The sequence below is a fragment of the Balaenoptera physalus genome (genome assembly GCF_965194825.1).
Source record: "Balaenoptera physalus genome assembly, chromosome: 11".
Taxonomy (NCBI): domain Eukaryota; kingdom Metazoa; phylum Chordata; class Mammalia; order Artiodactyla; family Balaenopteridae; genus Balaenoptera; species Balaenoptera physalus.
Genome location: NC_138896.1, coordinates 31,998,618 through 32,024,150, shown reverse-complemented (window position 1 = coordinate 32,024,150; position 25,533 = coordinate 31,998,618). Strand labels below are relative to the sequence as shown.

Sequence of the window (25,533 nt, the reverse complement as noted above, 5' to 3'; positions counted from 1 at the left end):
CTTCCCCTCATGGTCCTTCCCAACCCACCACACACCCCTTACCCAGAGATCTCAGGCACCTTCTGGAAGCAGGTAGGGAGACAGTTCTCAGAAAGTTTCGGCTCTTCCTTCCCTCCCAAGATATTCATATTGCAAAGTCAGAGTGTACCCAGTAATATATTCATTTTCATTGACAGCACAAAGCCTGTGTCAAGCATTGGCAGGAGGAAGGACTAATAATAACAGCAACAGCAATAGCTAGTGTTTATTGAACACTTGCTGTGTGCCTGCTTCTGCTCTAAGTGCTGTATATACAACAACTCAGGGACACCTCACCACAACTCTATGAGACATGGTATTATTAAATCCAATTTACAGTTGGGAAGACAAAGAGACCTGGCTTGTCCCAGGTCCCACAGCTAGAAAGTGTCAGAGCCAGGAGTGGGACCCAGAGCCACCATGCTCTGTGTAGGATATCTGGGTGGAGGCGGCCTTTAGAAAGCAGTTTAAACAGTGTGGGTGTGAGTACACAGACACAGACACACACACACACACACACACACAGCAACCAGGGAGGGGACGGGTGAAGCTGAGCCACAGTGTACAGAAGTAATCTGAGTAATGCAGGGTAGATTAAGGAAAGGTTCCTGGCAGAGATGGGTTGTGTTTCAGGGCTTAAAGGAAGTGAGAGACATAGACCATTCCCAACGTGTGGGACCCTGGGCAGAACTGATTTCCAAAAGGTTTTGAACACAGTAGGTACCGAACACGTGTTCTTGGAGCGATGGAGTGGTGATAACGCGGTGGCTGTGATGGAAGGATCGGCGAGGAGAGCAGTGTGGTGATGCTCAGGATGATGGCAGTGATTTTGTGATAGAGGAAGTGACAGTGGGAAGGAGATGGAGGTGTTGGTGATGGTGGTGGTGGTGATGGAGATGGGAATAGAATTAGTGATAGAGGCAAAGACATAAAATCCATTTCCTTTACACTCTTGTACAGCCCTTTATAGTTTTACACCAGCCATCACACATTCCTCATCCTCACAGCTAATTTTGGGAGGGCATTTTTATCTTCCTTTTATAAATGATGACAATGAGCCACAGACAAGTCACATTCTGCCTGCCCAAGGTCACAAGGCCAGGAAGCTAGGCCAGGGTCTCTGCCTTCAGGGCCCCTCCCCACTTGGAGTGGGGGGCCAGGGCAGCATCATGATGCCGTGAGTGGGTAGCGAGGCAGAGGCCCTCCTGCGCTCCCAACACAGAGGGCTCAGGGGTCCTCGGTTTGGGGGAGCAGGGAATAGCAGGACTGGGTTACAGAGGAAGCGGTTCTAATCCCAGTCCCATCACCCACATGCTGTGACCTCTGGGCGGCAGCCAAGGCAGATGTCAGCTGCCAGGTGACAGCGGGCCTGTGGGGCAGAGCCAGGGCAGCCTGGCGGGAGCCCCACACACCAAGAGGATGAAGTCAGGGGTGGGAAATAATCCTGGAGTCAGAGGAAGGCTTGCTTGGGGGTGACATTCCTGGAAAGTTCTGCTGTGATTGGCTTGAGGTTGGGCCTTCTGTACAGGCCTTCCCAGTCAGGAGCGAGTTTATTAATAAACCCTGCCCTGCCCTCTGCCCTCACCCTGGGTAGAAGGCAGGGCTTCCTGGGGCTTCTGGCCTCTTACCCCAGGGGTGGTGAGTCCCACTGTGGGTGGGGGGAGAAAGAGACTGAGCCTTTAGGTCTAGGCAGGGGGTGCAAATGCCCTGCATCCTCCAGACTGCATTCCCCGACCCCTCTGCAGCCCCAGGGCTCCTCTGCTTCTGGGGGCTTCGGAGAAATGGTGAACGGGGGTAGGTGGTGTGCATGTGAGGTCATGGGGCTGCAAGCATGCATGGTTGGGCATGCAAACGTGAGCGCCTGAACGGGATTATAAGGGTGGTAATGGGCTCCCAGGGGTACAAACGTGCAAGGGTACCTACGCGTGGTTGGCCTGGAAGAGTGAAAACCGTGTCTCAGAGGCTGCTGAGCGTGTTCTGTGTGTGCCCTTGTGAGTCCTGGGTGATGTGGTGGGGGAGGGGGGCAGTGGAGGGATGACTGAGTGTGAGGGGTGCTAAGGCCTTAGGAACAGGCAGCCTCCCCCCAAGCTGCTCCCCACTACAGCTCATTAGCACCAAGGCCTAAATTTACCGCCTCCACTTACCCACTCACTGGCTATGACCTCATTAAGCTCCTGCCCCTTTCCTAGGACGATGGGATGGAGGGGAGGAAGGACTCCTTGGTCTGCACTGCAGGATCCCCTGGGGGAGGAGGGAAAGTCCTGGGGATAGGGTAGAGGGGAGACCAGGCACAGAACTTAATATAGTCACAGGGCAGGCCGAGGAGGATGTCAGCTCCTATTACACCTGCCTCCTCGTCACCATCATATGACCCAGCTCCTGCTGGCAAGGCCTGGGTGGGTGAGAAGCACCTGGTCCTGGGCCGTGCTGAGGGCCACCCTGCACACTGCCCTTCTATACATCCTTAAAGGAAGCCCCTCTCCCAGCTGGTTCTCCTGGCAAGAGGCAGGGTCCAGCTCTCCATTCAGCATGGCTCTGGCATGGCTTAGCTGGGTGGTCCTGACTCCCACCCAGTGGGCCAGGCCAGGAAGCAGTGGAAGGGGTGGGAACCTCTAGAGCTGATTCCAGCACAATCGCTAAAGGAACAGGTCCTTCTGATCCACGCCCTCCCCCGCTTCTTCCCTCACCCCCCAGATCCATGGTCCCAAACTATGGCACACCTATGGGCAGAGCCCTGAGCTAGGCAGAGCAGTCAGAGCCACGGTGAGGGGCAGCAGTGGCCAGGAAAGCAGCGCCTGTGCTATGAGTCAGGTTCAAGACAAGATCCTCCCCTAAACCCCTCCTGCGTAGAGACCCCAGAGCCCACACTGACCAGGAGACATAGCCTTGCCCACAGGGAGCCCCAGTATGATGGATCTATCATGCCAAATCCCCTCCATTGAGCTTCCTGTGTGACTTTGGGAATTTACTCAACATCTCATAGCCTCAGTTTTCTTGCCTGTGAAATGGCAACACTGCCACCTCCCTCAGAGATACTTAGTATGTGCCTGGCAGATAGCAAAAGCTGCATAAAAAGGTAGCTCTACTTCAGTGTGGGCTTTTTGTGAAAGAAATTACAACATTTGGTCTTAAATTGGGAAAACAGGTTGCAGTGGGAATCCTCTGCACACCCATTCCCACCCAGAGCTGCTGAGACACACCAGGGCCTCCCCAGGCAGCCCCCGGCTCAAAGTTTACAGTCGACAAATATCCTGGAACGTCAGCCACAAAAGGGGTTCCAGGTCCAAGGACACCAGTGCAGCATGGGGACAAGGCAGGCTCTGCAGCCACCCACCCCAGAAGATACTATCCAGTGGCTTCTGGTCATTGACTTCCCGGGGACCCAGTTTTCTTAATTGACTTTTTTTTTATTGAGGTGTAAGATTTGTGCATCAAATTGCACAAATCTTAGGGGTACAGCTTGGTGAATTTGTTCATGTTTGTACGCCCATGTCACCCCCACCCAGATCCAGCACAGAGTATTTCAGCCCCCCAGGAGGCTCCCTCAAGCCTGTGCCAGTCAATACCATCCCCCCCAGGAGAGAAGTGACCACTATTCTGACTTGTTTCACCACAGATTGGCTTGGCCTGTTCTTGAACCTCATGCAAACGGACTCCTAGAGCATGCACTCTTTGTGTCTGACCCAGTTTATTGGACATGAGGTCTGTGAGGGTTATCCACATTGTTTCTGCAACACTAGTTCTTCCTTTTTCGTAGCTGAGTAGCCTTCCATTGAATGGTTATGCCACAATTGATTTATCTGTTCTGCTGTTGATGGACATTTGGTTGTTTCCAATTTTTAATTAATAGCATTAAAGCAACCGCAGCCTTCTTAGACACGTCTTTTGGTGCACATAACCATGGCTACCCATTCTTGAGAACAGATTTTGAGGGGGATGCCTCGTTAAGAACTCCAGGGAGGGAAGGAGAGATGAAAAATTATTGAGCTCCTGCCTGGTGCCGTGAGCCTTTTTGTGTCCACTGAACTAGTCACAGGGGAAGGAGGACAGAGACAGAGCAACCCCTAAAAGGGACTCCACCAACCTCATTCCTGCGCCTAGAGCCACTGTGAGTGTGTGAGAGTGTGTGTGTGTGTGTGTGCGTGTGCACGCATGATTGTATTCATTTCCTAGGGCAGCCATAACAAACTATACCATAGACCTGGTGGCTTAAAACAACAGAAGCTTATTCTCTCACAGTTCTGGAGGCCAGAGGTGCCAAATCAAGGTGTCAGCAGGGCTGGTTCCTTCCGGAGGCTCTAGGAAGAGTCTGTTCCACGCCTCTCTCCCAGCTGCTGGTGGTTGCAGGCAATCCTTGGCGCTCCTTGGCTTGTGGCTGCATCACTCCAAGCTCTGCCTCTGTCATCACGTGACATTCTTTCCTGTGTGTCTCCGTATCTCTTTGTCTACAAATCTCTCTCCTAAAAGGACACCAGTCATTAGATTAGGGGCCCACCCTAATCCAGTTAGATCTCATCTTGATTGCATCTACAAAGACCCTGTTTCCAACTAAAGTCACATTCATGGGTACTGGGGACAAAGATGTCAACATATCTTTTGACGGACACAATTCAACCAACAACAGCGATTATGACTCTGCAAGTTTGTGCGTCGTGTACCTGAGTGTGTGCGTGAAATTGGGTGTTTATGTGGGTGTGTATAAGTGTGAGGGAGCAGTAAGAGTATGTGTGTCCGTGTGCTTGTGGGAACACGTCTCTGGTTGTGCTTATGTGGCTGCGGACATGTGTACAAGAGCATGTGTGTACCTGTGGCCCTGTGTCCGTGGCTTGGACAGCCTTCCTGAAGGGCTGAGAAGGGTGGCAAGGCAGCATGAGGGCCTCAGGCCTGGCTCCCTGCTCCCAGCTGGGGCGGCCCCATGAATCCAGAGGGCGGAGGGCTCGCTGTGAGAAGCAAGGACAAGGGTGTTTGCAGAGCTGGGTACAGACTAGTAGGCTGAGGCGGTGGCTCCAGGCAGCAGCGTGGTTCCCAGGTCCTCTTCCAGGAACGTTCCTAGAAGGCCCCTCCACCCAAGCTCCCGTCCCCTGCGCCCCATTTGCCTGAATGGGGCGGTGCTGACTGACTCACCCCCTCCCAGGGCTGGAAGCCAGCACTCAGCTACCTGTTGGGCCAGTCAGGTAGGGGCGGGGCAGCCAGACAGCCCCTCCCAGGCCCTGCCCCCAGGCCAATCCGGAGCAACACCCTATTAGCCCCAGCGCCTGGCCAGGGCTGGACGCCAGGAAGTGGAGAAAACCAGCGGTGAGCACATGCTCAGGTAAGGCCCCGGATGAGAGCTGCTTCTCTCCTCAGGGCAGCTCTTGTGGGCAAATCCACCACCCAGAGACGGGACATAGGGAGGGTCTCCTCAATAGTTATGTGGGCTGGGCACCTGCTCTGAGCCAGTTACCTCCGTTAAACTTCCCAACCAAGTTTAAATGGTGTCCTTAATATCCCCGTTTCACAGATGCAATCCCTGAGGCCCTAAGGAGTGATGATCTGCCTAAGATTCCACACCTTTCTTTAAATTTGTTGGAACTTTTTTATTCTCTCTGGACATCCATACCCTGCCCCACCTCCAGAGTCAGACCACAGCTGCTCCCACTTGCCCACCTGCCCACCACACACCCTTCCCACCCTTCCCCAGGAAGACACCGAGCCCATGGGGTGGGATGGGGGAGGGGGGCGTGGTCTCTCATCCCACCCTCCTGGGCTGGGCTCCTCTGTCGTGTCCTGGTTTTGGTTTTGGTGTGGTGGTAAGCTTGTTGCCTGTGAGCATGTCGGTGGGTTTGTGTGCACGCCGCAGGAGGGGTCGTCTGGGCATGTGGTATACCTCCAGGTGGGTTTGCCTGCCAGGGACACCTGAGCGCATGGCTGCAGCGGGACACACACTGCCCAGGTTGGATCTGTGAGTGTGCCCAGGTGCAGGTGTGTGAGCCCCCCGTGGGCATTCAGGAAGAGGCTGCCCCCTGCACGTTTGGGTCTCTGCAGAGGGCCGCCCCATTGCTCCCCCCTTACCAGGTCACTGCCACCATCCTCAGTGCACAGATTCCCAGGCCCCAGGTGAGAGCCTGGTGAAAACTGCCTATGACTGGGGACAGAGACACCTGAATCTCAGGCCCAGACCCGCTCGCTCTGCTCCGCTCGGGGCTGAGGTGCCCTTGAGCTGGCATTGCCCCACCCAGGCAGTGGGAGTGTCCTAACCCAATGGGATGGGGTGACATGGAGGGAGGAGGGAGCAGCGAGGCTTCTCCCGCCCCCAGGAGCACAGGGTCCCCAGATGAAGAGCTCAATACCCCAGCGCTCAGTAGGCTGGGGGGAAAGGCCCTGCCAGGACTTGGCACTGACTACAAAGTGTGGGGGGGCACCCCCCAGCACTCCGGCCGCCGGCTGGCCTTGGGGGAGGGGCTGTGACGTTCGGTGGCCTCATGCGGTAGCTAATTGCTGACCTGATGACTGGGCGGCCTGAGGAGTGGGGTGATGCCACTCGAGGAAGCAGGCGTCCTGGCTCAAGGAGGGGGCCGTGTAGGGATGGAGCAGGCCAGGCCTGTGCTCTGCAGAGGCTGAGGTGGCTGTGGCCGAAGGAGCAGGGGGTGGGGTTGCTGAGGCTGTGATCGTGGGAAAGGGCTTCTCCCCGGCTTCCCTCAGCTTCTAGGGAAAAGAGTTCAGAGGCTGGGGCGGGGGAGGGCGGGGGGGTGGAACAGGGGATTTGGGAAGGGGCTACAGTGGGGGGGGAGGAGATGGTGGCCAAGACTTCCTTTTGCTTCCCCTCGCTTCCCCTCCAACTACACTCCCCCCACCTTCCCATCTCTCCCCACCCCCACCTTTGTCCCCTCTCTGGCCCCTGTGGCCCAGGTTGGTGAGGAAGGAAGGAGTGCATGGATGTCTCTTTTCATCACAAGACCCCCAGGCACAAGCAGCCTATTTGGCCATACCTACCCTGCTGAAGGCCAGAACATCCAGGAGATGTGGTGAGACTTCAGCTGTCCTCAAGGACAGGAAGAGAGGCACAGAGAACAGCACAGGCAAAGGCTGGGCAATGGGGTTTGTGAGGTTGATAGAGGACGGAGGCTTGGCTGCAATGGTTATGGGGAGAGAGGAGGTGGGTAGGGCCATTCTGCACCGAGGGCCACACTATCCCTTCCTGCCAAAAACTGTCGGTAACCAGACTCGGAGATTCTCCCACATGCTGGCCACGGCTTCTGCCAAAGCAGGCCTGGCCTCAACTCCCGGACAGGGGCCAGGCCTAGGTCAAGAGCCACACAGGATGGGGACCCCACCTCCCAAGTCCCCAGGTCCATCAACCCTAGAGAACCTGCAGCCCTGACTGCCAAGAAACAGGACCCATCCATCTGTAGGTCAGTCCTCTGGGCCCCTAGCGCCCCCTGTAGACAGGAAACTACACCAATAGGGGGAGGGGCCGCCACCTGCTTGGAGGAGGAAAGGAGACAGACTTGCCCTCAAGGAAGCACACAGACACCCCCACCCCCCACCCCCGGCACTCAGGAACCTCCAGTGTGATGAAGACACAGACATTGACCTCAAAGCTCCAATCTGAAATTGAGCTCCGTCCTCAGGAAGCTCCTATTCTGATGGAGACGTGTACTCTACCATCAGAGCTCCATTCTGAAGGGTGAAACACAGCATTGGGCTTCAGGAAACCTACAGTCTGAGGGTGGAGACACACAGCCCCACTGAATTTTTAGGGAGCCCCCAATCTGTTGCAGACACAGATTAGACATTTCGGTGACTCTAGGGCTGCTGGAAAAGCAAATACAAGCCGTCCAGTTAAATCTGAATTTCAGATAAACAACGAATAATATTTTAGTATAAGTATATCCCATACAACACATGGAGTATACTTATACTAAAAAAAAAAAAAGTATTCATTGTTTATTTGAAATTCAAATTTAACTGGACGTCCTGCATCGTTACTTGCCAAATCTGACAACCCTAGATGCCTCCAATCCGAGGGCGGGAGGACCCCCCCAGACACGGAAATGCAGGTAAACATCTGAGCTTGCTCCTGCTCCTGGAGCAGTGTAGGGGCAGGAGGGGAGTCCTGGGGCGCCGGCTCGCAGCAGTTTAAAATTCCTTCCAGGCCAGATCCCTAATCCCTCGGTGCACAATGGCCGCCTTCTCCCCCGCCGCCCGCGCCCACGCCCTCCCCCGCGGGGCCGTGGCAGTGCCACCACGGGCCTCTTTAAGCCCCTTTGAAGCCGCCTGAGCCCCGCGCCGCGGGAGGCCCCGCCGCTATGCCAGCTATGCCAGCTATGTCCCCGCCGCCGCCGACCACCACCGCTCCCCCATTAATGCTGGCTAATCTGGCTAATAAATAAACTCCCCTCCCAGCCTCGGCCCCCCGCTCGCTCCTCCCTGCTCCCCCAGAATTGATTTCAGGGCTCAGCTAGAACAAGCGCCCCCACTTCCTTCTGATGTCTCTGAGTGTTTTTTTCTCTCACTGCCCTAGGTCTGTTACCGCGTTGCATCTGCATCTCTTTCGGTCCACCTGCGCGCGGGGAGCCAGCCACATGGCTGGGTGCAGGGCACCGGACTCGAAGCCTGGGGAAGAGCCGCAGGACTGAAGAGCGCCCCCTGGAGGCGGGAGGAGGCCCGGGCCAAGCCCCCTCGCTGCCCCGCCCCAGGCCCCGCCCCGCTCTGTCCGCGGAAGTGGGGAAGTACTGCGAGTAGCCACGGGACGGGTGACTCCTTGCCAGGAGAAGGCGCCGGCGCCTCCCGCGGCAGGAGTCGCTTCTCCGCGGCCTCTTTCGTCCCCTGCGTCCCTACCCGGGCTTCCGAAAGTCTGACTCAGAGCCGAGCCCGCATCGCTTCACCTCCTACAACACACCCGGAGCGCGCGGAGAAATTACAGGATTGCAGGGGCACGGCTAGTGCGCTCTAATTACCCACCGCCGCTCTCCTGCGCGGCGCTCGGCAGCACGGGGACCACGCGCCGTAATTAGGCCGCCCCTCCCGGGTCCCGGAACCCGTCCCCCGTCCCCTGTCCCCAGTAGCGCGCGCGTCGGTTCCTCCCGCTGCTTCCTGCCGCCCTCCGGGACTGCCCCGTTGGTCCCAAGACAGAGCTGTGAGACCCCCCACCTGGGGTGGGGGGAGGGGAGGACTTGGAGACCTGTCCCTAGGCCTGAAGTGGGGAAGCCGGCCCCTCCCCTCCCGTAAGCCTAGAGTCTTTGAGATCTCCGCAGGAAGGGACTGGGAGAGTGGGGAGGGGGCAGGACCCTCTCGTAGACATGGTCACTGAGGCCGATTGGAAAGTTAACTGTCCCGGGCGGGGGTGGGTAGGGCACCCGGGCAATAGTATCCCATTTTGCACGGAAGCCTCAGAAAAGTAAAGGCTCTCAGGGAAGACCACCCAGCCAGAACTTCCAGATCAGCTCATTTAAGGAGCCGGACAGGCTCCTTCCCCTGACTGGGGAATTACATTCCTGCGAAGAAAGGTGATACCCCCGCCGCAGACGGGAGTGCTGGCAGCCGACCAGCTGTGGCCTGTTGGCCACAAGGGAGCTGGTGAAGTGTGGCTCAAGTCTTCCATCCCAGGAAGGGTGGGAGGAGGCCCTGAAGACACAGAAGCCAAGCCTGGTGGCCAGCACTTGAGGGGAGCAACTTGGCTGTCAGCTTCTTTATCCAAACCAGGCTCGAACCTCTCCACTATCAGGAATTTTTTCCTGATGCCCAGGGGGTTGCAAACAGATGGCCTTGGGCCAAGTTTAATCTTTAGTGAGGTTTTTTTGACCTTCAGTGAGTATGTGGTTTTTATATTCTACGGACAATGTGGGCTGCCCTCCCCATTGGCAAAGGCCAGTGTAGCCAGACTAGGTCCCCAAAGGCATTTGAGTTTGAGACCTTGATTTAGACCAGCCCACCTGGCCTGTGCCTTTACCCTTTTCCTCATTTTCTAGGATCTCAGTCTGCACTATTGCACCTTTGTAGTTTTTGCATGTTTCTCAGTAAGCGTGCCAAGATGAGTGCCCCTCCGAGCCCCTCTTTATGCTCCCTACATGTGGTGGCAGTGGTGGTTGCATGTGCTTCTGGAAACCCCTCTGGCAGCCACTTTTTTCATCTTGAATATCAATCTCTGCCTTGGGTAGGCACCAAATCTTTTCCAGCGGGGGTGACATGTTATTTTCTGCCATGAGACTAGAGGTTCCTTGAAAGCAGGATATTGGATCTCTCCCTTAGACTGGGATCTCACTGAGGGCTAGGGGAATGGGGGGTGGAGGTAGTATCTTCCATCATAGGGAGCTCCCTGAGGGTGGGGCTCTGTCTCCCCTCAGTCTGGAGCTCCTTGAAGGCATTGGATTGTCCCCTCAGATGGGGCCTTTGCACCCCATCCCACCCCTCTGGCTCTCAGCTGCGCCCAGGCATTCCTCCCAGGACACCGTTTGTCGCGCTTCAATGAATGAAACCTACTAAGAATAACTCAGTCCTTGTAGTCTCTAAAGGACAGGGGTGTTGGAGGGGGCGGGCGGAGACTGGTGATTGAGGAGAGGCTGGTGGAGGATGGACACAACTATTCATTCAGTGGCATTTTCCCAGGTGCCCATCTGGACACTGGCAGGAGACACAGGGGGTGCCACAGAGCCCCCTACTGTGCCATTCCTGCTGTTGCCAGTAGGGGGATGGCTACAGGACTCCTGAGATAGAAATCCCACCCCCCTTCTTCACAGCCTTCCCACCCCAGAAGTCATCACCTCAGTGCCACCCAGCCCTCTGTATGCCTGCCACCAAGTCCCTCTGCCTGGAAGTCAGGTGCTTGGGGTGGGGGTCTGCTTCCAATGGGACAGGCGCTGTGGCAGGGGGTGCCTGTGAGCAGCCTTCATCTTCCTCCTGTGGAGAACTGTCAGACTGACCACGGGGGAATGGAGAAGCGGTCTCAAAATGACAGGAGGGCATTTGGTGTTTTAATTGGGGGATGGGGTATGAGTGACCCAGAGGATGAACCCCCGTCCCCCACCCCCACTCCACTCTTCCTCCCTCATCCCGCCCCTTTCCACTCCCAAACCTCAAGCCTCCAGTTAAGAACTGAGGGAACTTTCCAATGCAACTGTTCTCCCAGGCACTTCACAGGGGGCCCGTGGGGTGGGGAGGCTGTGACCTTAACCCGCGTCTCTGGATGAGGCCTTCCTGGCATTCCGCCCTCACCTGCCACCTCTTGAGAGGGACGTTTCGGCCTGGTCAGCCTGTGAGCCAGGCAGCCTGGTATGGTACCAGCTCTGTCACTGATCCCACTGTGACCTTGAGAAGCCATTTGCTCCCTGGGCCTCAGTTTCCCCACACATAAAATGAGTTTTGTCTAGGTTTCATGATTTTCAAACCTTCCTTTTTTAAAAATAATGGATCCTTTTACTTAAATAGTAACTTATGTGGAGTCTCCACTAGTAACAGAAAAAGTTTGGGGTTCTATGGTCACAATAGGAGTGGAGCCCCAGAGCCCCAGTATTTAGTCCATCATACACGTGCGTGCGCACACGCGCACACACACACACACGTGCATGCCGATTGGCTCCAGGGCACTCCACAGAGCCCACTTCACAAACCTCTGAACCCTGAAATCCCCTATGCAAACATTCTGGGGCCCTTCCAGGGCTGGGAGCTCTAGAACCGGGGGTGCTGACAGCTCTGCGGATGAGACAGTGACTGTGGGCCACCCCGGTGTAGGGAGCAGGGCTGAGGGGTCATGGGGTGGGGGGCCAGAGCTGGTAGGGGGCGTCCTTGCCACACCGGGTAATGCCACTGAGGCTGGCCAAGGGCCTGGGTCCAAAGCTGGGTCCGTGCAAACCCTCCATGCCTACCTGAGCCAGAAGCCAAGTAGGCTTGTCTGGCGCTGGGCCCCCTCAGCTGGGAGGAGAGGGGGACAAGTGGGGACTGAGTGCCCTTCCCCAGCAGGAAGGGCAGCAGGTACAGGCGGGAGCCTCTGGCAGCCTTTCTCTGGAATCCCTCCCACCATGCCCAGGTCAAGGGCCAGAGTGGCAGGGTGGGGGCTGAGCACCAGGAAGCCCCAATGGGGTAGCATTCCCCACTGCAGGAGACACAGGGACCCTCACAGCACCCCTAAAGCTGGACGTTTGAGGATTTGGTGATGACGGAGAATGCAGGTGGGAGGGGGCCTGTCAGGCTCTGGTGACAGGAAGGCAAGAGTGAGGAGAGGAGAGGAGCAAATGCCACACAGGGAAGAAAATGGCACCAGTAAGAGGCAGGCCTGGGCCTGGGGTCCCAGCTTAGGGCAGCAGGGAGGGTCCCTCCAAAGTGGGGGAACAGCAGAAGCAGCCCAGTCCCTCCTTGCTGGCAGATGGACTCAGGAGTCACCAGGCAAAGAAGGTGCCGCCCCCTCCCGTACACCCCCGGGCAGCCCTGGAGGGACCATGGCTCCCGATCTCCCTCCAGGAGCATGTGCGGGGAGCACAGGAGTCTCCCCCAGCCCGCCTCCCTGGGACGTATGATGAGGGGCGGAGAGCTACCCCACCATCCTCTATCCCAAACACACACACAACACACACACACTGGCATTTGTCCCCTAGAGACTTCACAGCCTCAGCCTCGGAAACTCCGGGATCGCCGCGGTGTGCCAGGCATGGCTCTGGGCACTGGGGGCTCCAGGAATGGAAAAGTCAGCCTAGGTCTCTGCCCCTGTGGTTCTCACATTCTAGGGAGGGAGTGACAGATCAACAAGTTACAAACGAATCAAGTTCAGGTCATGATGAGACAACCACTGGAGTGGAGAGTGTTGGATGGGTGGGGCAGTTTAGATGGGGTCATCAAAGAATGTCCCCGTGAGGAGGTGACCTTCCAATAGAGACCTGAGCTACAAGAAGCCAGTTGTGCTCTGGGGCCAAAGGACTCCAAAAATGTACAATATTTTTAACAGAAAGGATTTAAACAGAAAAGAACGTGTATCCATAAACATTAAAGGGCAGGGACATGAGAGCTGTTTCTGGAGCATCTGTGATTTGTCCAGCACAGTGACAGGAAATTCATATTCATCATCTACTTCCCTATTCAGAACCCTTGTGTCAAATAGTATTATTTTCATTTTACAGATAAGAAATATGAAGCCCACAGAAGTTATGGTCTCATTCATTTAAAAAGATCTATTAGGTTTTAGCCTCTGAAAACACTATAATAAATCCCATGTAGGCCGTGCCCTCTTAGGTCCTACAGTCTGAGAGCACAGAGGAGGATCGGGGAGGGCTTCCTAGAGGAAGAGTCCATGTCTACACTGAGTCTGAACGGATGAAGAGGGGGTGGCAGGGGAAGTGATGAGGTGAGGAGGGAACCAGGGGGTGGCGCCAGTGGCAGGGATGCTGTGGGCAGAAATAAAAGACTGAGGAGGGGATCCTGCCCAGCTGCCTGGTCAGCAACTTGAGGGGGTGCGTGGTGAATGAGGACCCTGCAGGCAGGTAGAGAGGCAGGAGGGCAAAGGGGGCCACCTGGTGTGGCTGTTAGGCAAGGTAAGTCGGGTGGGGCCTCTTCCAAGTCTCTGGTGACCTGGCCCCCGTGAGTGATGGGGTTACTAATGGCAAAGGGTGGTGCCAGTCAACAGCCAGGACAACTCACACAGGCTCACACACTCCACACACACATACACGCAGACAGACAAGCGCCCACCACACACGCACGAGCGCACGCGGAGCTGGTCTGCATTGATGAGGGGCTGGGGGGAGGCGCAGAACAGCAGGACCCCAGCGTAGCTCAGGCCTCAGGCCCTAAGCACCTGTCTCTGGGGCGCCAGGGCAGATGCCCCTCCACAGCCCCCTCCCAGGATCTCAGGCCCCTTGCCCTCCCCCTCCTCCCCATAGGCTCTGAGACCTCACCTCCTGACACCTTGTCCAGGTTATGCAGACTCAGTGCCGGTCACTCACCGGGGATGCGGCCCTGGGCATCGCGGCCAGCAGTGGAATCCAGACTCAGAACAGAGCCTGCCGTCTGGAATGAGCAGACCATATCGGAGAGATGAGCATTCGTAGGGTCAATGTAAGGACTCGAATGGGAGGCCAGATACACAGCAGCTCAGAAGCAGGCTAGGGGAGAACACATGTAAGGTCAGTTCAGATGAGCATTCCTGGGAAGGGACTTGTCCCCTAGCAGCCAGAGAGAGAGGGGTGCCCCTGACCTTGAGCTGACCAGGCCCTCCTGGAGCAGTGGGTCCAGACCTGGGTGTCTCCCTCTCCAGGGGACAATGGCAGAGAGTGACAGGGTGGGGAGGCGTCCAGAAACCCCATCATATGAGAAACTGCCACAGGGATGTTTAGCCCCAGCAACATAAGGCCCAGGCACAAGGGAGTCCCACGCTCCAGCCGGGGCCTATGCGTGTACCGTGTGCCCCACTGGCAAATTTCCTGTTCCTCCCTAGCTAGTCTTCATATCAGCTAAAGCACCACTTCCTCGGGGAAGCCTTTTCTGACCTCTCTGTGGATTATGTCCCACTTTTATATGCTCTGCCTGCCACCCTGCCCTGGTCTCAGGGTGGCTCTTACCAGAGGCAGCTTCACAGTTATCTATGGAACTGTCCTGTTCGCGGTGCCTCCCTGACTAGACGGCGAGCACCCTGAGGTCAGGGCTGCACGTGCTCTTGCTCACTATTGTCTTCCTGGTGCCTGGCATGTAGAAGCCGACAAATGTCTGCAGAGGGAGGGAAGGAGGAGCGGGCAGGAGGGAGGGAGGGAAGGACAAAGGGAAGGGGGAGGGAGGGAGGGGGAGGGAGGGAAGGAAGGAAGGGAAGGAGGGAGGGAGGAAGGAAAGGAGGAGGGGGGGGAGGGAAGAAGGGAGGGGGAGATGAATGAACTTTGAACCCTCCAAGGGCTGCCATATGAAGGAGGACAGAAGGACCACCAGCAGAAGGTCAACCTAGGAAGTCAGATTTCAAATTACCAACAGTAAGGTTTGAAAAGTCAGATGGTCACACTGTGGATTGGGCTGCCCCAGAAGACTGAGCAGGATGAGTTTAAGCAGAACCAAGAGGAATACTTCTCAGAGGTACTATTACTGGAATGAATGATGGAACCAATGAAGATGAATGAATGAATGAATGGATGAAAAATGGCAACGACAGAGCATTTCACGCACTGGGCAGAAGGCTGGAGTCCGATCTTTGTCCCAGAAGTGAGTCTGTGGGTCCGGCCCCACCTGGACGAAGAGCTGTGGGCCAGTCCTCAAGGCGCTCAGCCTAGTGAGAGACGCACACAGCACATGCACACAGCACACGCACACAGCACACGCACATACAGGAAAGCACGCTTCTGACCCATCCAGCAGTGCCAGACGTGTGGTGCTGAATGACACGCACAGCGGGGCCAGGAAAGAGGCGTCTTGGCAGCAGCTCACCCCTGAATCCCCTCCCACATCTCCCAGCTTTCCCAAGGAGGCCACATTCCGGAGCCCCCTTTGGGCCACTTTCCCAGAGGATGACCCTCAACAGGAGTCTGTCCTGAGGTCTGTGCCCCTCTGGCAGCTTCCTTCTCAGGGTGGGAGGTGGGGTTGGGAAGGAGGAACATGACACCTGGCCTCACTTGGCAAAGGCCTGGCCTGCAGAGCCTGGGGTGGGCAGGGGGCAGCACCCTGGCTCTGAGTCCCCTATCCTGGCAAGTTCAGAAGCCTGAGACAAGTGCCCAGCCCATGCCTAGATGCACCTCCCCACCCCCGTGAGCTTCCTGAGAGTAGAGATTGTGTCTTACCTGTCTCTATGCCACCCCACCACAGAGGAGGCACCCAGCGCAGGGGCCGGGGATGCAGTAGCATCTAGACAGGAACTGGGAAGAGCCTGAGGCCCCCTGGGGCCCCCAAGGCTGGGACCAGGTTGGACTTGTCTCCCGTCCATGCTCGGAGCCCGCCCTGTCACCAGCAGCCCTGTCACGGTCAATGACTGTCAGTGACTCACAGCCAGCTGTGGGCATGGAACGGAGAAAGTGGCCCCCAGCTGAGCTCATGCACTTACAGTTAGGCCTCTACACCCCCTCACCACGGACAGCCTCCCGGTCTCCACGCACGCACGTCCCAGACTGCCCTTTCCCAACCGCAGCGTGCCTCTTACTGCTTATTTTAGCCTGATGAAGCCTCTTGAAATGTTAGAGCTGGAACCAAGCTCAGGATCATGCAGTTCAACCAGGGAGAAAATGGAGACTCAGAGAGTAAGTGACATGTTTCAGGTCACACAGCTAATTGGTGGTGTGGCCAGAAATTGACTGCAGGCTTTGGGGGCCCAAATCCAGCTGTCCTTAACTTTGGGCAGATGGCGTGGGGTGCAATCTGCTTCAGGCAGCCCCTCGCCAGACTTCTGGAGCCTCTGGAGCCAGCATGCCTGGATTTGAACCCCAATTTGCCAGTTATCACCTGGGAGACTATAGGCAAGTTACTCAGCCTCTCCATACCTCTGTTTCCCCATCTGTAAAATGGGGCTAACAGTGATCCCTACTTCCCAGGTTAGTGGGAAGACTGAATGAGTCTTCAAAATATATTTTGAATTGCTGAGTGCAGTGCCAGGCACAGAACGAGCACTGAGAACGTGTTAGCTAACCTTCTTGGAAGGTTGGTGGAGTCACCAAGACTTGGTCCTTAGTGTGGAAAGTTCAAAATTTTGGTTTTATCAGTTTGCCCAAGTGTGAGCAGATCACAGGAGGCTGGTCATATAACCAGGCTTGCAACAAACCGATGGATGGTGTTACCGTGGGGACAGAGGTGGCTGTCAGAAGGACCACGTTGGCCACAGTAGCTGCCTCCTGCTCTGGCAGCCACCCCCTGAGATCTAAAGATTGCAGACCTCACAGCAAGGGCAGCTGGAGATTTTCAGGGCTGTTCAAGCTGGGTGAGCCTGAAGGATGCCCTTTTGAACTCAAGAATGGGTCTCTGTTCATCTGCAAAATAGGAGAAATCATAGCCTCTAACTCACAGGATGGTTGTGTGCACAAGATCAGCGGCCGTGGTACCTTTCCAGCCTTCCTCCCTCGCCATCTTGAGGCCAGTTGTCTCCATTCAGAGCAGCCTCCCCTGGACCCACTTGCATAAATATTGACGAATTCTTCTCCTTCCACGTTCCTCCTTTATCAGTCGCCAAAGCCCTGACACCTCACACCGGATGAAGTATGATCCCAGAACACGTACAAGATTGGGTGGTCTCATTCCATCCCCAGAGATGATTGTTGAATGGATAACTTGGTGAATCAATAAATGCAGCAGTTCCCAGAACCTCCTGAAAACTCATCCTGAGCTCCCAACATTGAGCAACTCTCCCCAGAGCCCCAGCCACACGCTAGATCTGAGGAAAGGCTTCCCTGCAGCTGTTTCGTCCACACTTGCCATCTCTCATCTCTCACTAACATGGCAACCTTTCTCTGCCTCCATCCCCCGCCCCCCACCATGCAGTCTAGACAACCAGGTGTGTTTGCAGCCTCCCCCAGCAGGAGTGCTGCTGTCACAGCTGTAGCCACTGCCCACCTGCCGGGTGGTCAGTCTCTAGCACTCTCCTGCTCCCCAAGCCACAGCTGTCCACCATTCACCCCACCCAACCTCCTATGATGGCCTGCATAAGAACACTGAGGTTTTTACTTGCTGTTCCAGGTCCACTGATAGCCCATGATGCCGGCCAAGCCCCAGCCCTTGCCCTGCCAGCCCCAGCTGGCCCCAACCTGTAGAATCCTGCTGGTGGCCCAACTCTTCATCGGGAGCATCACCTGCTGTCTGGACTCCAGTCCATCAGGCCAGACTGAAACCCCTCAGATCGGGAGGCCAGCCAGAGCCAGCAAGGAGTTTGTGGCCCTTTGAAGGCTGGGATGCTGGACCCTAGCTCTGTCCAAACAGGAGCATTGTTTCCAGTTTGGTTCCAGCTTTTTCCCTATCATTGACCCAGTGCCCAGACCTCTGCATGGTTCCTGGCTACCGAGGTCCCTACACAACAACCAGAGGATTCCAAGAGTATCTGAGTTTAGAAGATCCTAAGGAATCGTCCAGTCTGATGGAGATGCACCTAGAGTGTTCGAGAATGTGTTAGTCTTTTTCACTGTAACAGTGATTAGGGATGCTCCAGAATTGGGTGCTGTGGGCCAGAGATGCTAAATGTCCCACAACGCACAAGGCAATCTGCACAGTGAAAAATTGCACCCCTTCCTTCATTGGAGAAACACTGATTCTAGTCAAAAGTACTTACTGTGTAGTTGTCGTAACTAAGAGCCATGGACGATAAGGGACTGACCCAAGGTTACAGAGCACATTTATCTTATAGGCAATCCAATAAGGGGAACCCAGGAGTTCTCCTTCTTAAGAATTTCAGTGTCATCTGTTCAAAATCCACCAGCAGTCAGCAAGTTTGAGGCACTATGGGAGAGTCAAAGACTAATGTGAGACTAATGTGAAGGCTTCACAGAAGTGTCGTTTGAGCTGAGCCTTGGAGGTTGGTTCATGGACCTGTGACTTCTCAAATTGGGGAGAGCATAGCGGGCAATAGTGAGACACGAGGACTGGTGCCCAGGGGTGAAGGTGGCTGAGAAGTGAGCACAGATTTGGGGGAGAAAGCAGTGGAGAATGGGGAGTGGCTGAAAGGTGAATTGAGGCTAGATCACAGAGGACTTTGCATGTCAGCTGAGGGTTGGGATTTTCTGCTACATGCAATATGATGCCACTGAAGACATCAGAGTAGAAGGTGGGCAATGATGAGCTCTCTGCTTAATAGGAAGGTTACAATGGCAGAGAAACAATGGGAGAGAAATTATAGGTGCTGGAAACCACTGTCTGAACAGTCCTCATGAAAGACACACATGAAGTCATAGATGAGAACAGGGTCAAAGGGATGTGGCAGGGGAATGAAGACCACCTCAGAGCCAAGCAACATTGCAAGGATTGGTGATGTCCTTATCATTAAAACAAGGGATATTATCTGAGTTTGAGTTCCCCTGGAAGTAAACCCTAAGAAAAGATTTGAGGGAATTCCCTGGCAGTCCAGTGGTTAGGACTCCGAGCTTCCACTGCAGGGGTCACCGGTTCTATCCCTGCTCAGGGAACTAAGATCCCGCACGCCGCATGGCACGGCCAGAAAAAAAAAAAAAAAAAAAGATTTGAATATAGTTTATTTGGAAGATCATCTCAAAGAATAACAGTAGGGGAGTGGGGAACTCAGGCAGGAAAGGGAAGATAGCAAAAAAAAAAAAAAATGTGTATTACGTCAAGCCAGTTACCCCTGTGGGCAACTGGAGATCAATCTTGCTGGAAATCTCTGGGAACACACACTTCTGAGTTAATCCTCAATGGGCAAGGGAGTTGGGAGTATCTATCAACTGACTCACACCAGGCATTGTTTAAGGATTGCTCCTGGGAGCACTAACTCTCTGGTACTTTTGGAATGCTCCATATGCAGGAGCAGGCTCTGCAGCCAGAAAAAGTCCTCAGGTATAGTCTCTGGTTCTTGCAATTGGAAGCTACCAGGTAGCTGTGTAGGAAAACGGTGAGTACCTGTAAGATGGAGCAAGGCACTGGTCGTATCTGCAACACACATTCTTTACATACAAGTTGAGTGCATTAGCCAAGATGGCTCCCCATCTAAAAGTGACTCCATAAGTGAACTAGGTAGGATATTTCTGAGAGAGGGCCTTGACAGCTGAAATGCCTAGCTTCTGTGACCCCAGGAAGGCAGAGAAGGAATCTGAAGTACAATAATTTGTTTTATCAATTTTTGCTTTATATATTTTGATACCAAGTTATCAAGTGCATACAAATGTAGAGTTATATCTTCCTAGTGAATTAAGCTTTATATCACTAGGAAGTATCTCTCTTTACACCTAATAATGCTTTAAAATCTAGCCTTATTTTGACATAGCTCCACTAGCTTTTTGCTTTTGTTAGTGCTGTATGTTATATCTTTCCCCATCCTTTATCTTTCTTTGTCTCTATATGTCAGGTACCTCTGTGTAAGCAGTGTATAGTTGAATTTTGGTTCTTATCCAAAATAAGTTTGAAAATCTGAAAGTCTTTGCCTTTTAATGGGAAAATTTTACATATAATAAAATTATTTTTATATTTGGGTTTAGAATCTATTTTTTAATCTTGCTTTCTATATGTTTTTCCTACTCTATGTTCCTTCTTCTCTCCTTTCTTTGTGCCTGAATTATTTTATTCAATTATCTTCCTCAATTATTTTGTGAAGTTATTCACTCTTTTACAGTTTCTTAGTAGTTACCCAGAGATTACAGCATGCACTCTTAACAAATCCTAATATTAATTAACTCTTTTACTCTCTTCTCTCAAAAGAGAGGCTAGGACCTTAGGGCCTTAACTCCCCCCAAACACTATCATATTATTTTTCTATACAGCCAGTATTATTTGATATTTACCCACGTATTTACCATTTTCATTGGTCTTCCTTCCTTTCTGCATCTCTGACACCCCATTTGGGATTATTTCCTTCTGCCTGAAAAATATTCTATTAATGTGGGCCTGCTGGTGATTAATTCTCATGATTTTTATTAGCCTTAGTATTTATTTCATCTTCACCTGAATATTTTTTTCTGGGTATTGAAAAATAAGTTGGTGGTTATTTTCTTTCAGCCCTCTAAAGAATCCCATTGTCTTCTGGCTTCCATTGTTTTCCATTAAGAAATCAGCTGTATATCCAATTTGTTGTCCCTTTGAAGGTAATCTGTGTTTTTCCCTGTTTTTAAAATCTTCTCCTTATCTTTGATTTTCAGCTTTTAGTTTTATCTAGTAGTAAAAAATGTACTTTTTCATTTTACTCTGATAGGCCTAGGTATATATTCCTTCTACTTATCCTGATTTAGGTTCTTAGAGCTTACTGAACAAATGGATTGGTGTCTTTTATCAGGTTTTGAAAGATCTCAGCCATTGTCCCTTCATATCTTGCTTCTACCCCATTCTCTTGAGCCTTCTTACTCTTTCCTTTGGTCTATTACACTCTCTTCTATGTTTTCCATCCTTTTCCCTTTCCATGCTTCATTCTGGATATTTTTTCTCATCCAGCTTCAATTAACTAATTCTCTATCAGCTTTGTCTAGTATGCTGTTAAACCTATCCTTTGAATTCTTAGTGTAAGGTATTATAATTTTCAGTTCTAGAATTTCCATTTTGAAAAAAATAGTTTCAATTCTCTGCCAAAATTCGTTTTTCCTTCCAGTTTTATTGAGATATAATTGACATACAGCACTGTATACATTTAAGGTGTACAGTATAATGATTTGACTTACATAAATCATGAAATGATTATCTCAATAAGTTTATTGAACATCCATCATCTCATATAAATACAAAATTAAAGAAATAGAAAAAGAATTTTTTCTTGTGATGAGAACTCTTAGCATTTACTCTTTTAACAACTTTCATATATAACATACAGCAGTGTTAATTATATTTATCATGTTTTATACCCCTAATACTTATTGATCTTATAACTAAAAGTTTGTACCTTTTGACTGCCTACATCCAAATCCTCCTACCCTGACTCCCTTCCCCTGCTAACCACAAATTTGATCTTATTCTATGAGTTTGATTGACGTATCAATATAATTGACCTACAACACTATGTTAGTTCCTGTTATACAACATAGTGATTTGGTATTTCTATACATTTTGAAATGATCACCATGATAAGTCTAGTTATGATATATCACCCCTACAAAGATATTACATAGTTATTGACTATATTGCTCCACATGGGCATTTCATACCCGTTATTCATTTATTTTGCAACTGGAAATTTGTACCTCTTGATCCCTCTCACCCATTTATTTCCTTCCCCATCTCCTCACCTCTTGCCTCTTTGTTCTCTGTATCTATAGCTCTGTTTCTGTTTTGTTATATTTGTTCATTTGCTTTGTTTTTAGATTCCACATATAGTGCAATCATGCAGTACTTTTCTTTGCCTGGCTTATTTCACTTATTTCACTCTATCTATATATCTATATATATAGATATCTCACATTTTCTTTACCCATTCATCTGTTAATGAGCATTTGGGTTGTTTCCATATCTTGGCTATTGTAAATAATGCTGCAGTGAACATAAGGGTACATATATCTTTCTAATTAGTGTTTTTGTTTTCTTCAGATAAATACCCAGGAGTGGAACTGCTGGATAATATAGTAGTTCTATTTTTAATTTTTTGAGGAGTCTCCATACTGTTTTCCACAGTGGCTGCAACAATTTACATTCCCACCAACAGTGCAAAAGGGTTCCCTTTTTTCCACATCCTCGCCAATCTGCCAAAATGCTAAGCATTATATTTAAAAATTTAAAACCTACATGCATAACTCCAACATCTAGAGAGGATGTTACATATGTTTTTCTTATATATTTGTTTATGTTGTCTCATCATGTGTCTGGTTTTTTGTTTTTTAGATTTTGGGGGGAGTCTTGTTTTTTTGGTTTTTGTGAGGTTATGTTTTTGTGTGTGCATGCCCTGGACATTGTCTTTGCAAAATCATTTGTAGAAATTATCTAATACCAGGATGATATCTTCTTCCAGAGAGGATTTACAAGAGCCTGAAGGCATTAGCAACATTGGATCACCTTAATCCAATTTCAGGAATTGGGATGAGTCAAAGCTGAGCTGCAGCCTCTGTGAGAACCTGTCCACATCCAGATCATCCGTCCTCCTCAGGTGCAGCCCTTTGGGGTCCCAATTCAAAGCAAGGGGGTCACCAAACACTTCTCTTGATAAGCCTTGTCTTTTATCCCCAGGAGACCCTCAAAAGCCCTGGTCAACCTTGCAGCACCTCAGTTGCTTCCTCCTTTCCCAAACGAAAAGCGTTTCTGAAGCCAGGCGCACCTCCCTTGTCTCCACATCCCAGCCCAGTAATTCTCTACTGCCTTATTGATCTTATTAGCACTCAGATGTTTCAGTTTGTTCTTTTCATGTATATGTGTGTGTGTGTGTGTGTGTATACACACATACTGTGTTTTCATATATATGTATATATACACATATTTTGATATATTTATATCTTCTCTAATTACCTTCAGCAGGAAGGTTAATCCACATTACCTAGTCTACTGTCTCTGAAAGCACCATGATGTGTAAGAAGTTTCTGAGATATTTGCAACAGTGTTAAAAAGGCGTGTGTGTTTTTTGAAGCTAACAGTTTACACAACACAGATTAACATGTTATGGTTTGTCACAACAGAGTTTATGTTTCTGAGTTAAAACAAGATCTGAGATTTATATAATTTATTGACTTTAATACCAAAGAGGGTTGGTTAATCAGGATTATAAACTTTAAAAGGGCAAAGTTAAATGACGAGTTTATGTTTTTTGAAAATAAAATTAGATTCCATGTTCATTTTAAAAGCACCATGACCTGGGGAAATTGACAGGACTGGTGGGTGGGTGGAAATTTATAAGAAGGGATGAGGAGTGGAGGGTTGGATCTGGGGTGACAGGGAGTGGAGAGCAGGTAGATCTGGGGAGAACACAGTGAGTTCAGCACTGGACGCCTTCCTTTACTGGGTTGGAGGGAGTCTAGCAGGGAAGGCCAGTCAGGGGCCGGAAGTGGAGTTCTAGCTGGGTGATCTGATAGAACAGAGACATGGACTTGGGAGCTGCTCGTGCACAGACTGGACTCAGACCAGGGGAATCAAGTGACCCCGGAAGAGTGTGTACAGAGACAGGACATGCCATCAGAGCACTGGTCTTTGCGGGCAGAGGGAGGCAGAACAGGTGCCAGGTGGCAGGGAGACGGAACACGTGGGCCCTGACGGCCCTGGGAAGAGGCTCTCTCGAAGCCCTGTGGGTCGTAGGGCCAATTTCCTCCAAGAGCTTGAGGTTGAGATGTGGGGGAGGCCTCTGCTGACTGGGAGAGCAGTTTCCGTCGAGTGTCGGGAACCCGGAGGCTATCAAGAAGGGGTTAGGGAGTGAGTGGGAGGCCAGGAAGCAGAGGCAATGTGTATACACTTCTTTTTTAGAATGTGTGGGGCTCTGAAGGAAGGAATTGAGATGGTGATTAAGGGAAGAGCCAGTGAGAACTACTGGAGGAAGTTTGTGGGCAGAAGGGAAGGAGCTAGGGCAGATGGGAGAGACCGAAGAACCCCCGGAGACAGGGCAGAATGGAGGAAGTCAGCGCCCACCCCAGGGGGCCCTGAACTCCACCAATAGCTCTGATGATTCCCATTTTTCAGATGAGGAAAGTGAGATTCAGAGAGGCTGACTTTCCCAAGTGACTCCTAGAGGGAATTGGGACTGGGATGGGACCCAGGTGTGTCAGGTTACAAAGCCCACCCCTCAACCCCCAGCCCACCCACCCCCGTCGTGATTTCAGGGTTTCCATGACCATGACCACCCCCGTCACCGCCACACTGCCACCGTCATCACGCCCACCATGGCCTCCACCACTGTGACCACCAATGCCACTGTCCACCCCACCACAATAATTACGTTCACCAATACGAGATTTCCTGTGCCGGACACATGCAGTTTCTGTCTTTGGGGTCTCCTATTCTGAGAACATGCAAACAACAAAACAAACTAGCAGAGACAGTCAGCCAAAGCCTTTCAATCATATGGCTGGTCAGGGCTTCTGCTGGTCCATAGTCAGATGGCCGGCATTCCTGGCTTCTTCTTGGAGGAGGGGGCATGTCAGAAACTGGCTTTTCCATTTCCAAACTCGTCTTTTCTCCCAGCAAGCTCCACGGGCCTCCCCATCACCCATCCTCACTCCACCCCAAATCCTCCATTCATTGTCTCTGAGCTGGGAAAATTAAACAGATTTTTCCGAGGGAAAATCCTTAGGGAAGGGAGTGTGTACAGAGAGATTAGGGCTGGGCTGAGGCCAAGTCATTCTTGGTCCCCTCTGAGACTCTTGGCTTCCTGCAGGGCCATGCTCCCACTCAACAGGGCCCCCTTCCCTCCCCCAACTCCCCACACCCCTCCCTGGTACAACCAGGGAGGGGAAGCCCGGGGCTGCAGCCTGGCCACCCCCCAACCCTGTCCCCCGGGCGCCCAGGCCTCAGGCCTGGAGAGATGGAGGTCTGGGCTGTAAAGGGATATGGGGTGGGGAGGTGTAAGGCCTGAGGATGCTCAGAGAAGTTTCCATGATGAGTAGCTTGTTCTGAGCTGCTCTGTCAATCCCCCCTCCTTACTAATCCCAGGATTAGAGTAAGTGGAATTCGGGAATACAGGGGCCGGAGACTGGGAATGGGGCACAGCGTGGTGAGGGGTACCAGGCAGGCTTGCACCCGCTGTGTGGTCTGGGCAGGCATTGACCTCTCTGAGCTCCACTTACTCACTTGTCAAATGAAGATCATCAAGTCCGACCACAACTGGAGAGGACGTGTGTAAGACAGTGTTCAGTAAGCGGTGGCTAGTTGACTGTTACACTGTTGTTATGAGCTCTAAGTGCAGAGAAGAGCTGGGAAGAACAGGCATTTCTTGAGCCCTGGAAGGCCGAGCGGTTCAGTGAGGAGAACATGGCATTGACATCAGATAGGAACATGGCATTGGCACCAGATAGGAACATGGCATTGGCACCAGATAGGCAC

The 25,533-nt window shown here is 52.2% G+C and overlaps 1 protein-coding gene and 1 long non-coding RNA gene across 3 annotated transcripts; one reads left to right on the top strand and one right to left on the bottom strand.

Moving 5' to 3' along the window:
• Positions 1-219: 219 nt before the first annotated feature.
• Positions 220-8,591, bottom strand: LOC309638504 (uncharacterized protein). Of its 2 annotated transcripts, none has more exons than XM_082414567.1 (4): positions 8,531-8,591; positions 6,991-7,127; positions 6,501-6,702; positions 220-4,478 (listed from the first exon to the last, which is right to left on the bottom strand). In XM_082414567.1, exons 1-4 carry the CDS (start codon positions 8,544-8,546, stop codon positions 4,423-4,425), a joined length of 411 nt encoding a protein of 136 aa, XP_082270693.1. In that variant the 5' UTR covers positions 8,547-8,591; the 3' UTR covers positions 220-4,422. The 2 variants fall into 2 exon arrangements, with proteins under 2 accessions (XP_082270693.1, XP_082270694.1); XM_082414568.1 differs by lacking the exon at positions 6,501-6,702 and adding an exon at positions 4,824-4,958.
• On the top strand, positions 5,021-11,369 carry LOC309638505. Its single transcript, XR_014251182.1, has 3 exons — positions 5,021-5,329; positions 6,907-7,022; positions 8,522-11,369. It is a non-coding gene; the product is annotated as an uncharacterized lncRNA (long non-coding RNA).
• Positions 11,370-25,533: the final 14,164 nt, after the last annotated feature.

What these genes read in the sequence shown, in the direction of transcription:
- LOC309638504 (XM_082414567.1), bottom strand. An exon ending in ATGTTCTGGCCTTCAGCAGG is followed by an intron (nt 6,703 to 6,990) that starts GTAGGTATGGCC and finishes TCTTTTCCCTAG; the next exon opens with AAGCTGAGGGAAGCCGGGGA. An exon ending in TCAGGCCGCCCAGTCATCAG is followed by an intron (nt 4,479 to 6,500) that starts GTCAGCAATTAG and finishes GTGTCCTTTTAG; the next exon opens with GAGAGAGATTTGTAGACAAA.